This window comes from Rana temporaria, chromosome 3, assembly GCF_905171775.1.
Source record: "Rana temporaria chromosome 3, aRanTem1.1, whole genome shotgun sequence".
Taxonomy (NCBI): Eukaryota; Metazoa; Chordata; class Amphibia; order Anura; family Ranidae; genus Rana; species Rana temporaria.
The window spans coordinates 482,678,400-482,691,788 of record NC_053491.1 but is presented as its reverse complement, the minus strand read 5'-3'; the positions used below and the strand labels follow the sequence as shown (position 1 = coordinate 482,691,788).

Below are 13,389 nucleotides of genomic sequence, written 5' to 3'. Positions count from 1 at the left end.
AAAACAGAAAGATGCAAAAAGAAGCAATGGGCTAGATTCACATAGATCAGCGGATCTTTAGATCCGCGTGATCTATGTGATTTAAGATCCGCTGCCGCAAGTTTGAGAGGCAAGTGGGTAATTTACAAAACACTTACCTCCAAACTTGCGGCGGCGGATCGTAAATCCCCCGGCGGAATTCAAATTCCGCGGCTAGAGGGAGTGTACTATTTAAATCAGGCGCGTCCCCGCGCCGATTTAAATGCGCATGCGCCGTCCGCGATTTTTCCCGGCGTGCATTGCTCCCACTGACATCGCTAGGACGTCAGTGGTTTCGGCGTGAGCGTAACTTGCGACGAGCGGGTTAGAGAATCGGCGTACGCAAACGACGTAAAAAAAAGAAATCGATGCGGGAACGACGGCTATACTTAACATTGGCTGCGCCTCATAGAAGCAGGGGTAAGTATACGCCGGGAAAACCGCTACGTAAATGTCGTAACAACACTGCGTCGGGCACGCGTATGTTCGTGAATTTGCGTATCTCGCTGATTTACATAATTCTCAACGTAAATCAGCGAGAACGCCCCCAGCGGCCATTTTTAAATTGCAGTTAAGATCCGACGGTGTAACACAGTTACACCTGTCGGATCTTAGGCATATCTATGCGTAACTGATTCTATGAATCAGGCGCATAGATACGACCGACCTAAGTCAGAGATACGATGGTGTATCAGGAGATACGCCATCGTATCTCTTTGTGAATCTGGCCCATAGTTTCTTTTTATCTTTGTGGCTGAGCAATGTTGTTGATAAACATTGCCCGGCTGCTGCTTTTTTATTACGGCTCCAATTGCCGGGACTTTGTTTATACTTCAGCTGTCAACAGGGGAACCCTCCTGACAGCTGATTGAGTCATCGGTTGTTAAGGATGTGACGGCCCCGCTTCTTAAACTGACTTCACCTGCAGATCGAAGTCCCTTTTCATCTGTAGATGAATAAAACAGAAAGATACAAAAAGAAACAATCAGCTAGATTCACGTACAGCCGCCTATCTTTAGGTCGGCGTAGCGCATCCTATTTGCACTACGCCGACGTAACATAGTGAGGCAAGTACTGTATTCACAAAGCACTTGCCTCCTAAGTTACGTCGGCGTAGCGCAAATGGCCCGGCGTAACCCCGCCTAATTCAAAATAGGCAGGTAGGGGGCGTGTTGTATGGTAATGAATTCACGATTCATTATCATACATGTAAATGAAGCTCCGATCGTACGGCGCATGCGTGCGCATGCTCAGTATCACATCGCAAATACTCCTTGCTTTCGACGTGAACGTAACCTACGCCCAGCCCCATTCTGAATCGGCTTACGCAAACAACGTAAATGACGTGAAATTCGACGCCTGTCCGACGTCCATACTTAACATTGGCTGCGCCATCTTTTTGGTGGTTTATCTTTACGCCTGAAAACGTAAACGGCGTATCTTACATGCGACGGGCGAGCGTACGTTCGTGAATAGGCGTATCTACGTCATTTACTTATTCTCGGCGTAAATCTACGTACACGCCCCTAGCGTTTTTTTATGGCTCCAATTGCCGTCACTTTGTTTACACTTCAGCTGTCAATAGGGAAACCCCACTGACAGCTGATTGAGTCATCGGTTGTTAATGACGCGGCGGCCCCGCTCCTTAAACTGACTTCATCTGCAAATTGAAGTCCCTTTTCATCTGTAGATGAATTAAACAGAAAGATACAAAGAGAAACAATGTTTAGCTTTCTGGCTGAGCAATGTTGTTAAACATTGCTTCTTTTTTTTGTGACGGCTCCAATTAATTAAATAAAAATTGTCTCTATCTACCTTTTTTTTCCTGCACAGTGAACCTGTGGGTGTATGATGCCCTCGACCAATACCTGTATCTGCAGTACTTCTCCTGGGTCCTCTATCACGTTGTACTCATGTGTATATCAGCGGCAGTGGCCAAATATATCTCTCCTCAAGCTGCAGGTATGCTGTCCAGTCTCTATAAATTCTGCATCAAGAATCTTCCAGCATATCTCTACTATGAGTCTGTACTCCTCCTGCAGGGTGACACATATAGAAGGGGATATGAGTCTGTTCTCCTCCTGAAGGGTGACACATATAGAAGGAGATATGAGTCTGTTCTCCTGCAGGGTGACACATTTCAAAGGATATATGAGTCTGTTCTCCTCCTGAAGGGTGACACATATAGAAGGAGATATGAGTCTGTACTCCTCCTGCAGGGTGACACATATATAAGGAGATATGAGTCTGTTCTCATCCTGCAGGGCGACACATATAGAAGGGGATATGAGTCTGTTCTCCTCCTGCAGGGTGACACATATAGAAGGGGATAGGAGTCTGTTCTCCTCCTGCAGGGTGACATATATAGAAGGGGATATGAGTCTGTTCTCCTCCTGCAGGGTGACACATATAGAAGGAGATATGAGTTTGTACTCCTCCTGCAGGGTGACACATATAGAAGGAGATATGAGTCTGTTTTCCTTCTGCAGGGCGACACATATAGAAGGAGATATGAGTCTGTTCTCCTCCTGCGGGGTGACACATATAGAAGGAGATATGAGTCTGTTCTCCTCCTGAAGGGTGACACATATAGAAGGAGATATGAGTCTGTTCTCCTGCAGGGTGACACATATCAAAGGATATATGAGTCTGTTCTCCTCCTGCAGGGGGACACATATAGAAGGGAATATACGTCTGTTCTCCTCCTGCAGGGTGACACATATAGAAGGAGATATGAGTCTGTACTCCTCCTGCAGGGTGACACATATATAAGGAGATATGAGTATGTTCTCCTCCTGCAGGGTGACACATATAGAAGGAGATATGAGTCTGTTCTCCTTCTGCATGGTGACACATATAGAAGGAGATATGAGTCTGTTCTCCTCCTGCAGGGTGGCACATATAGAAGGGGATATGAGTCTGTACTCCTCCTGCAGGGTGACACATATATAAGGAGATATGAGTCTGTTCTCGTCCTGCAGGGTGACATATATAGAATGAGATATGAGTCTGTACTCCTCCTGCAGGGTGACACATATAGAAGGAGATATGAGTCTGTACTCCTCCTGCAGGGTGACACATATAGAAGGGGATAGGAGTCTGTTCTCCTCCTGAAGGGTGACACATATAGAAGGAGATATGAGTATGTTCTCCTGCAGGGTGACACATAGAAGGAGATATGAGTCTATACTCCTCCTGCAGGGTAACACACACAAAAGGAAATATTTGTCTCTCCTTTTCCAGAGGTGTTTTAAAAAAAAAGCTAATGGTCTTTTTAAACGTTTGCAGGTTCTGGTATTCCAGAGATCAAGGTTACGTTGAGAGGGGTTGTCCTTGCTGAATTTTTCACTTTCCGCACATTTATTGCCAAATTAATCGGTGTGACCTGCACCCTTGCTGCTGGAAGTACAATATTCCTGGGGAAAGTGGTGAGTATCAATGCACGGAGAGATACGGGACAGGATGGGGGTGTAGAGACAGAGCTGTAGGAGGTGTCAGTTGTTGCAGTACTAGTAGGATCCCTGCCAGGTCTTCAATGATTCCTCTTAGGATCCCTGCCAGAATTTCCATGATTCCTCTTAGGATCCCTGCCAGAATTTCCAGGATTCCTCGCAGGATCCCTGCCAAAATTTCCAGGATTCCTCGCAGGATCCCTGACAGAATTTCCAGGATCCCTCGCAGGATCCCTGACAGAATTTCCAGGATTCCTCGCAGGATCCCTGCCAGAATTTCCAGGATTCCTCGCAGGATCCCTGACAGAATTTCCAGGATCCCTCGCAGGATCCCTGACAGAATTTCCAGGATTCCTCGCAGGATCCCTGCGAGAATTTCCAGGATTCCTCGCAGGATCCCTGCCAGAATTTCCAGGATTCCTCGCAGGATCCCTGCCAGAATTTCCAGGATTCCTCGCAGGATCCCTGACAGAACTTCCAGGATTCCTCGCAGGATCCCTGCCAGAATTTCCAGGATTCCTCGCAGGATCCCTGACAGAATTTCCAGGATTCCTCGCAGGATGCCTGACAGAATTTCCTGGATTCATATGGTCACCATTACCAAGAATTCTTGAGTTCTTGGGCATTTCCTCTGACCAGAAGGCGAGCCAAGGAGCTATAATACTTACCTGCCGGTTGTCAACCCATATTGACCTGACTACTCTTTTATTGTGCTGCCTATGACAACCCCTGCCTTGGCCTGAAACTTTTCTTCTCTGCTGCCTGCCAAGACCCCTACCTGGACCAGACTATCCTCTTGTGTGCCACCTGCCATGACCCCTACCTGGACCAGACTACTCTCTTGTGTGCCGCCTGCCATGACCCCTACCTGGACCAGACTATCTTCTTGTGTGATGCCTGCCATGACCTCACCTGGACAAGACTACTCTCTTGTGTACTGCCTGCCATGACCTCACCTTGACCAGACTACCCTATTGTGTGCCGCCTGCCATGACCTCACCTGGACCATACTACCCTCTTGTGTGCTGCCTGCCATGACTCCTACCTGGACCAGACTATCCTCTTGTGGGTTGCCTGCCATGACCTCACCTGGACCGGACTACCCTCTTGTGTACCGCCTACCATGACCCCAACTTGGACCAGACTACTCTATTGTGTGCCGCCTGCCATGACCTCACCATGACCAGACTACTCTCTTGTGGGTTGCCTGCCATGACCTCACCTGGACAAGACTACCCTCTTGTGTGCCGCCTGCCATGACCCCAACCTGGACCAGACTACTCTCTTGTGTGCAGCCTACCATGACCTCACCTTGACCAGACTACCCTAGTGTGTGCTCAGTCACTCACGCCTCATCTTCGCCTATCACACCTTCGGACCATTTCTCTGGAGTTTAGGGTCTTTCAGAGTGCTTGTCTCTTATACTGCTCCCAAAACCATCACTGGCGAATGCACCAGAGTGGGCACCATAGTCTCTCCATTTCAAGAAAAGCATGAAGTTTGGACTTTTCATCTCTTGGAAAATGGAAGCGAGTTATTGACCCAAGTCTTATCCTTATCTGAGGCAGTGGCTGAAGTATATGATGACCCTCATTATGTGCACGTGAAGAGCCGTGAACAGGAATCTTGCCATCTTGTCTTGGTCTTGTGTTGGCATGCCCTTCCTGACATTCAGTATCTGATTACAAGGGGTTGGCACCGAGGAGAACTCTAGGGAGCTTGCAAGCCATGTCTATGCCCCCCAGGATGATCAGAGCTTTTACTCCTGCATTGTGCACATCCTGAAAAAACTAGCCCTATGGGCATACGGAGGCTACCTGTGGGGGGGTTCGATGTTAGCAGTACTTGCATGATCCCTTCCAGGTCTTCCAGGATTCCTTACAGCATACCTGCACTGGTGATTAGGGTGTGCCCAGGAACACCCCATGCGCACACCTATGCTTGCAGGGTCTTTCAGGATTCATTGCAGGATCCCTGCAGGGATGCCAAGGATCTCCACTACCTCCAGGACCTTCTGCCATCCCACTAAAGATGCTGGGGCATGTGCTCTGGCCAGAAGGGTATTTAGGCTCCAGCCTTTGAAGTGGCTGGTACTGTGTTTCTTCGCAAGCTGCCTTGCGAACTTAAGAGATACTTATCTGCCAGTTGCCTGTTTGCTGCCAACCCACCTCATTTCCTGGCCAGACTCCTTCTCGAACTTGACTCCTGTCTTGGCTGTCACCTACCAGGACTCCTGCCTGGACCTTTATAAAGTCCAAAATGGAAACTGCACTACTGGCAGTACTCGACCTCGAAAAAATGGGTGCTCTAGGTGAATGCAAGCACTCCATGTTCATTTTAAAGTCAGTCTCATATAAGGCTTAAAGAAATCAAGGTGGTGGGACCTCGCAGGGTTCCTTTCTCAAGGCAACATAGTGGCTCATTATGTTACTTTAACCACATAAGGACCGCCCCACGCACGTCAACAGAATGGCATGGACAGGCAGATGGGCGTACAGGTACGTCCCCTTTAATTTGGCGCTGCTTGGTCACGCGCGCGCCGCCGGGGGCATGCTTGCGACCCAGTCGCGAGCTCCTTGACTGGGCCCCCGGACTCGTTGTCCGCAGGTGTCCTGCGATCGGGTCATGGAGCTGAAGAATGGGGAGATGTCAGTGTAAACACATCTCCCCGTTCTTCCTAGTGACATGTCACTGATTAAATGCTTCCCCTCATCAGGAGCAGCGATCAGTGACGTGTCACTCGTAGCCACCCCCCTCTACAGTTAGAATCACTCCCTAGGACACACTTAACCCCTACAGCGCCACCTAGTGGTTAACCCCTTCACTGCCAGTGTCATTTTTACAGTAATCAGTGCATTTTTATAGCACTGATCGCTGTAAAAAATGACAATGGTCCCAAAATTGTGTCAAAGGTGTCCGATGTGTCCGACATAATGTCGCAGTCACGATAAAAATCGCTGATCGCCGCCATTACTATTAGAAAAAAAAATATTAATAAAAATGCCATAAAACTATCCCCTATTTTGTAGACACTGGGCCAGATTCTCATACATTCGCGCTGCTCCTGGGCAGCGGAATATATGAGATCTACGTTACACCGCCGCAGGTCTACAGGTTTAAATCCTGATTCTCAGAACACTTACCTGTAAACTTGCGGCGGTGTAGCGTTAGATTGCTCGTCGCAAGCCCGCCCAATTCAAATGGGGCGGGCACCATTTAAATTAGGCGCGCTCCCGCGCCGAGCGTACTGCGCATGCTCCGTCGGGTAAATTACCCGACGTGCATTGCGCTAAATGACGTCGCCCCGACGTCATTTGCCTAGATGTATACGTAAATGGCGTCCAGCGCCATTCACGGACATCTTACGCAAACGACGTAATTTTTATTGAATTCGACGCGGGAACGACGGCCATCGTTAACATTGGTTGCGCCTGCTAATTAGCAGGGGCAACCTTACGCGTCGGGTACGCTACGCAAACGACGTTAATTCGCTGCGTCGACCTCGCGTATGTTCGGGAATCGCCGTACTTACCTCATTTGCATAGACGACGGGGAAAAGCGACGATGCGACACCTAGCGGCGGGAAAAAAAAATACATTTAAGATCTGACAGCGTAACAGCCTTACGCATGTCAGATCTAATGGGTACCTATGCGCAACTGATTCTGAGAATCAGTCGCATAGATACCCGGGGCCAGATGAGGTGTTACGACGGCGCTAATGGTGTTGCGCCGTCGTAACGCCTTTGAGAATCTGGCCCACTAACTTTTGCGCAAACCAATCAATAAACGCTTATTGTGTTTTTTTATTTTTTATACCAAGAATATGTAGAAGAATACGTATCGGCCTGAACTAAGGAAAAAATATGTTCTTTATATATTTTTTGGGGATATTTATTATAGCAAAAAGCAAAAAATATTGCATTTTTTTTTTTAAATTGTCGCCCTATTTTTGTTTATAGCGCAAAAAAGTAAAAACCGCCGAGGTGATCAAATACCACCAAAAGAAAGCTCTATTTGTGGGGAAGAAAGCACGTCAATTTTGTTTTGTACGACCGCGCAATTGTCAGTTAAAGCGACGCAGTGCTGAATCGCAAAAAGTGGCCCGGTCTTTGGACCGACCAAATGGTCCGGGGGCTGAAGTGGTTAAGAAAGGGACCCGGTGGAAACCCCGGAACATTGGTTTCTTATGCTGGTGGTGACTTTGCATCTTTGACCTCGCTGCATCTGACTGCCCTCTTGCATGCCGCCTGCCACGACTGCTGGACCCAACTACTCTCTTGTCTACTGCATGGTGAACAGTCTCCGCACCAAAGCCCCTCTGTCACCTGATGGGGGCACTATACTATCAATACGAAATTAGTAGATATATAGGACAGGATGGCGATGTGGTGTCATAGCAGTATGAGGGGTCAGTACGAGAATAGTAGAGATATCGAAGGCGGGGTGGAGAGGTGTAGTGACAGTGCTATGTGAGGGGTCAGTACAGAAATAGAAGATATAGAGAACTGTGTTGGGGGGATCAGTATAGGAATTCTGGGGAGGTGCAGCCTGGGATGAAGGTACACTAATTGTAATTTTCATGTTTTAATAGGGACCTTTTGTCCATATGGCCACCATACTCGCAACTCTGCTGGGGAAGGTCATGCTTAAACTTGTCGGCACCAAAGAGGTAAGACTATGCTTTACTGATCCACTTACAACTGAGTCATTGCAGCATGTGATCTACTTTTCTCCCGCTCATGTGAAGCTGTACCTGTAGAATGATTGGTTTACCTGATTTTTCTCTTGTTGGCGCCGTCTAGAACCCAAGTCGCAAGTATGAACTGTTGATTGCCGGAGCTGCGGTGGGTGTGGCTTGCTGCTTTGTGGCCCCCATAGGAGGTAGGTGGTCTACATTATTATGTTTTTATTATACCGTGCTTTCAATTTAAGGGAGGTTTGTAACCGGTGGCCGGTGCAAGGATTTTTGACACCCTAGGCTAAACTTCATTTTGCCTCACCTCCCTTGGCTCCACCCGTGAGTCCATCCCCTTTTTCCTGTCCATGTATGCCCCACCTTTTTAATGAAGCACCCATCAAATGCAGCCTCACCAGAGCCCATCAATTTTTTTTTTCTTTTTTTTTTTTAAGTGTATTTTGTGCGTGTTCTTGAGAGAGGAGCCGGACTGCAGGAGTTGGGAGTAGGCAGGCCTCGCCCAGAGGCAATCTGCCACCTTTCTCCATGCCCCGGGTGGCAATGGCGGGTGTGTGAGGTGGTCCTCCCACACAGCCCGCCCTACCTGCTCTGCTTTGAAGCCCAACGGGGCAGAGGGACTCCCTATAAGGGAGTGAGAGGATTTTGCCCGCTCAACCAGTCCCGTTAGACCTTTGCCTCTCTTTTTTAGAGACCGCGTGGTCAAAGTGCGTGCATGTTAACCCAATTTCGAGTGTGTGTAAGTGTGGTGGTTTTTGTGGGAGGGGGGTGGGAAGTACTAAGCGCAGGCTTACCTCGCATAGCACACCCACCGGGAGCCGGGCTGAGACCACCAAACTCAATTCACATGTAGCCGAGACCGGGATCCGAACCCCTAGCTGCAGAGGTGAATGGCTTGTCAGCGCAGTGCCAATCGCGTTGAGCCACCGCAGCTCCTGGCAGTGCTGACAAAATGGGAGTTATCATATGGGGCCCCGTGGGCCTCCGGGCTCCTGGGGACCTCCGGACCCCTAAAAAAAAAATTTTTTTTTTTTTTAAAGGGGGTTGCCATCCAGGCCCCTGCTGGCCCGAGGCCCACTACAACAGGGCCAGTTGTACTGGCTTATCAGCGGCCCTGACAGTTTGTAGCCACATATTACACATTGACAGCCATGCAGCAAGTGTTTAGAGTGTAACTCCAGTTATCAGGTTAGGTGTGCAGTCTCCTTCCTTGTTCAGCAGTGCCTGCAGTGAACTTTGTCTTCTTTGCCGCTCGGTACAAGATAATGTTATAATACGAAGGGGCTGGTAAAGATACAGAACTGGAGCAAGCCGCTTTTAATCTCATTCACCAATTTAGTTAATCAGTTCCCAGCAAAAAAACATTTTTTTTATTTTTATTTTTTGCATGAGATTGCTTTTTAACAAGTCTTTACTTGCTTAGCAGAGGTCATTATAAATGTCAAGGGTTGTATGTCAAAGACCTCGTTCACACAGGTATACTACAAGGGTACACCCGTGCAAGGGCTGTGTTTTCCCCCCGCGGGGGTGCACAGGGGTTCCCTGCATCCCTGTGTAGGCAGTTCCATGCATGTCAGTTGGGGACGGACACAACTGTTGCTCCCAATTTGACAGCCGTAGGTGCACGGCTTTGAACACACATTAGGGGGGGGGCCGCGCAGATGTACAAATTCTACCAACTTATTAAAAAGGACTTTTAGGTAGATTCAGTAAGAGTTAGGCCGACTTATCAGTAGATACGCCGACCTAACTCAGAATCTACGCCGACTTATGTTTAAGCGTATGCTCAAACAGAGATACGCTTAAACATATCTAAGATACGACGGCTTGCGCCGTCCTATCTTAGGTTGCAATATTTCGGATGGCCGCTAGGTGGCGCTTCCATTGCGGTCGGCGTAGAATATGTAAATGAGGAGATACGCCGTTTGCGTAAGAGATAGGCCGCCTAAAGATAGAGCTAGGCCCTAGTTGGAATAGTAATGTTAAGTATGGCCGCCGTTCCCGCCGTGAAATTCGAATTTTTTACGTCGTTTGCGTAAGTCGTCCGCGAATCGGGATTTACGTCGTTTACGTCCACATCAAAATCAATAGGCCCGTGCGGCTTACTTAGCCGCAATGCACACTGGGAAATGTAGGCGCCCGGCGCATGCGCAGTTTAAAAAAAACGTAAAAAACGTAAGGTCAAGCCTCAATATAATTAAACACGCCTCCCCCCCAACACATTTGAATTAGGCGCCCTTACGCCCGCCGATTTAGGCTACGCCGTCGTAACTTAGCAGGCAAGTACATTGAGAATCATGTACTTGCCTAGCTTACTTACGGCGGCGTAGCCTAAACACGCTAAGCTACGCCGCCGTAACTGTAGGCTCTGCTACCTGAATCTACCTACTAGACTCTGGAAGCTGTGTCCAAATACAGGCAGGCAAAGGGCAAAGGTCTAGTTCATGGGTGATCAACGTGTGGCCCTCCAGCTGTTGCTGTTACAAGAATGACTCCCAAAGCCTGGGGCATAATGGGACTTGTAGTTCTGCAACAGCTTGGAGGGCCACAGGTTGAGCACCCATGGTCTAGTTCAGGGGTCTCCATATTTAGAATTTCCGAATTTCGGAAATTTCAAATTTCGGAAATTTCAAATTTCGGAAATTTCAAATTTCAGAATTTTCAAACTTCCAAATTTCCTAAATTCGGAAAAAATTCGGAAATTAAAAAATTAGAGAAATTTGAAAATTCGAAAACGTAAAAACTTGAACATTCGAAATTTCACGAAATTCGGAAAATTAGGAAAATCAAAAATCCAAATTTTCCGATTTTCAAATTCTGAGTCTTGGAATTTTCGAAATTTGGAATTTCCTACGTTCGAATTTTCGAATTCCCAAATTTATCAAATTTAAATATTCCAATTTTTGATAGTTCGAATTTCAGAATTTTCGAAGTTTGGAATTTACGAATTTACGAAATTTCAAATTTCAGAAATGTTTTTAATTTGCAAATTTTCCGAAAAATTTGGAAATTTGACAATTTGAAATTTCGGAAATTCGAAAATCCGGAGATTGAAAAATTCGGAAATTCGGAAATTTTCGGTATCAACGAATTTATCAAAATTAGTACCGTATTTATCGGCGTATACCGCGCACTATTTTGCCCTGAAAATCAGGGCAAAATCGTGGGTGCGCGGTATACGCTGATACCCGCTTTCCCGCCACGAGTTTGAATACTGCGCCGGCATATACCGAGCGCAGTACACTCGTGTATCTTCGGGCAGTCTCGGCGCCTCTCGCGCTGACGTCCTGAGCGTACAGGACGTCAGCGCGAGAGTTGCCGAGCCTGCCCGACGATACACGAGTGTACTGCGCTCGGTATATGTCGGCGCAGTATTCAAACTCGGCGCGGGAAACGAGCGGGGAGGACGCCGCAGAAGGACGCCGGACCTGACGAAGAGGACACCCGAAGCCGCAGACGGACGCCGGACCTGACGAGGCCGCCGATGGACGCCGCGCAAGACACCAAAACTGTAAGTACAAAACATCTTTTTTCCACCGGAATTCGGGCAACTTTAGGGGTGCGCGCTATACGCGGGAGCGCCCTATAACCCGATAAATACGGTGCTTTTTTTATATTGTTTGCCCCTATAAAACATGCTAGTATGACAGTTTGCTTGTGCAACTTTCATTTCTTTTATCACCCTTTTTTCTTCTTCTTCTCTTTTTCCTTTTCTTTATTATGTATGTTTTATATATTGTAGAAATTATTTGAGGTTTTTATGCATTTTATATAATGGTTAAATGTTACTGTATCTAATTCTCTCCTTGTTTTGTGATATTTTATTATTGTACCTCGATATAATAAAAATGTATTAAATAAGAAAATAAAATAAAAAATTGGGTCTGCTATGTGGCTGACCTCCTGGTTGTTCTCCTCCCCAGGTGTCCTGTTCAGCATAGAGGCCACAGCCACACACTTTGCCGTACGCAACTACTGGCGAGGATTCTTCGCAGCCACGTGTGCAGCTTTAATGTTCCGTCTGTTGGCCGTGATTAACCACGAAAGAGGTGAGTGCTGCCAATCAGTGCCCATCAGTAATGTCTGTCAGTGCCCATTAGTGCCACCTCATCAGTGCCACCTCATCAGTGCAGCCTCCTCATTGCATATCAGTGCCCATCAGTACCACCTGTCAAATTCTGACGTGGCAAAGTCACGCTGTGTTTGGGGTGCCATTTAGGAGTGAATGGCGGCCAAATGCTTGACACGCAATTTTAGAATCGGGGTGATCCCGCCCGCCACTTCAGATCGCAGTGCGAAACTGTCTAAAGTTGATTGTCGGCAGTCTGGCTCCTCTAATGGTCTTCTCTCGATTTTTCTCACCATTCTTTCAGAGACCGTCGCCATCCTTTTTAATACCGGCTGGAGAGTGGAATTCCCGTTCGATCTCCCGGAGTTCGTGTCCTACGCCATTCTGGGGTGAGTGATCCTGCGGCGGGGTTAGAATAGTCGAGTACGGTGTATATAAAGATGGTGGTGAGAAGACTTTAAAGAGTACGTGCTGCAGAAGTACCTGAGAAGCAGCAGATGCCCGGTGACGGCCACTCCATTAGGGGGCGCAGGGGCGCCACCACCCTAATCCATGCCCCCGGCCCCTAATCTACATGCAGGGTGCCAGACGGATGGATTTCAATGTTTTTTTTTTTTAAGCACATGATAAGAGCCTGAGGCTCTAATTGGCTTCAAAAGGGGTGGGCACAAAAAACTGCACCCTGAGCCCACCCACATGTGTGACAATAGCAAATTAATTAATATTATCTCTCTATTTTTCTTTTCTCTCTTCTTATTCTCTTCCCCTTCTCTCTCTCCCCTATTTATTTATATTTTACCTCTATTTTTCTTTTCTCTCTTCTTATTCTCCCCCCTTCTCTCTCTCTCTCTCTCTCTCTCTCTCTCTCTCTCTCTCTATCCTATTTATTTATGTACCTCTCTTTTTTCTATCTCTCTCCTTCTCTCTCTCTCTCTCTCTCTCTCTCTCTCTCTCTCTCTCTCTCTCTCTCTCTCTCCCCTATTTATTTATATTTTACCTCTATTTTTCTTTTCTCTCTTCTTATTCTCTCCCCCTGCTCTCTCTCTCCTATTTATTTATCTACCTCTCTCTTTTTTTTCTCTCTCTTTTCTTATTCTCTTCTCTTTTCTCTTTTCTCTTCTCTCTCTCTCTCTCTCTCTCTCTCTCTCCTATTTAT

At 47.3% G+C, this 13,389-nt stretch overlaps 1 protein-coding gene across 2 annotated transcripts in view; it reads left to right on the top strand.

The window, feature by feature from the left end:
- The window catches only part of LOC120933691 (chloride channel protein ClC-Kb-like), a 71,458-nt gene that overhangs the window by 18,742 nt on the left and 39,327 nt on the right, over positions 1-13,389 (top strand). For both annotated transcript variants that reach the window (XM_040347041.1, XM_040347040.1), the window contains 6 exons: positions 1,852-1,980; positions 3,307-3,446; positions 8,063-8,140; positions 8,274-8,352; positions 12,088-12,213; positions 12,538-12,622. In XM_040347041.1, coding sequence (XP_040202975.1) covers positions 1,852-1,980; positions 3,307-3,446; positions 8,063-8,140; positions 8,274-8,352; positions 12,088-12,213; positions 12,538-12,622 — 637 coding nt within the window. The remainder of the gene's footprint in view (positions 1-1,851; positions 1,981-3,306; positions 3,447-8,062; positions 8,141-8,273; positions 8,353-12,087; positions 12,214-12,537; positions 12,623-13,389) is intronic.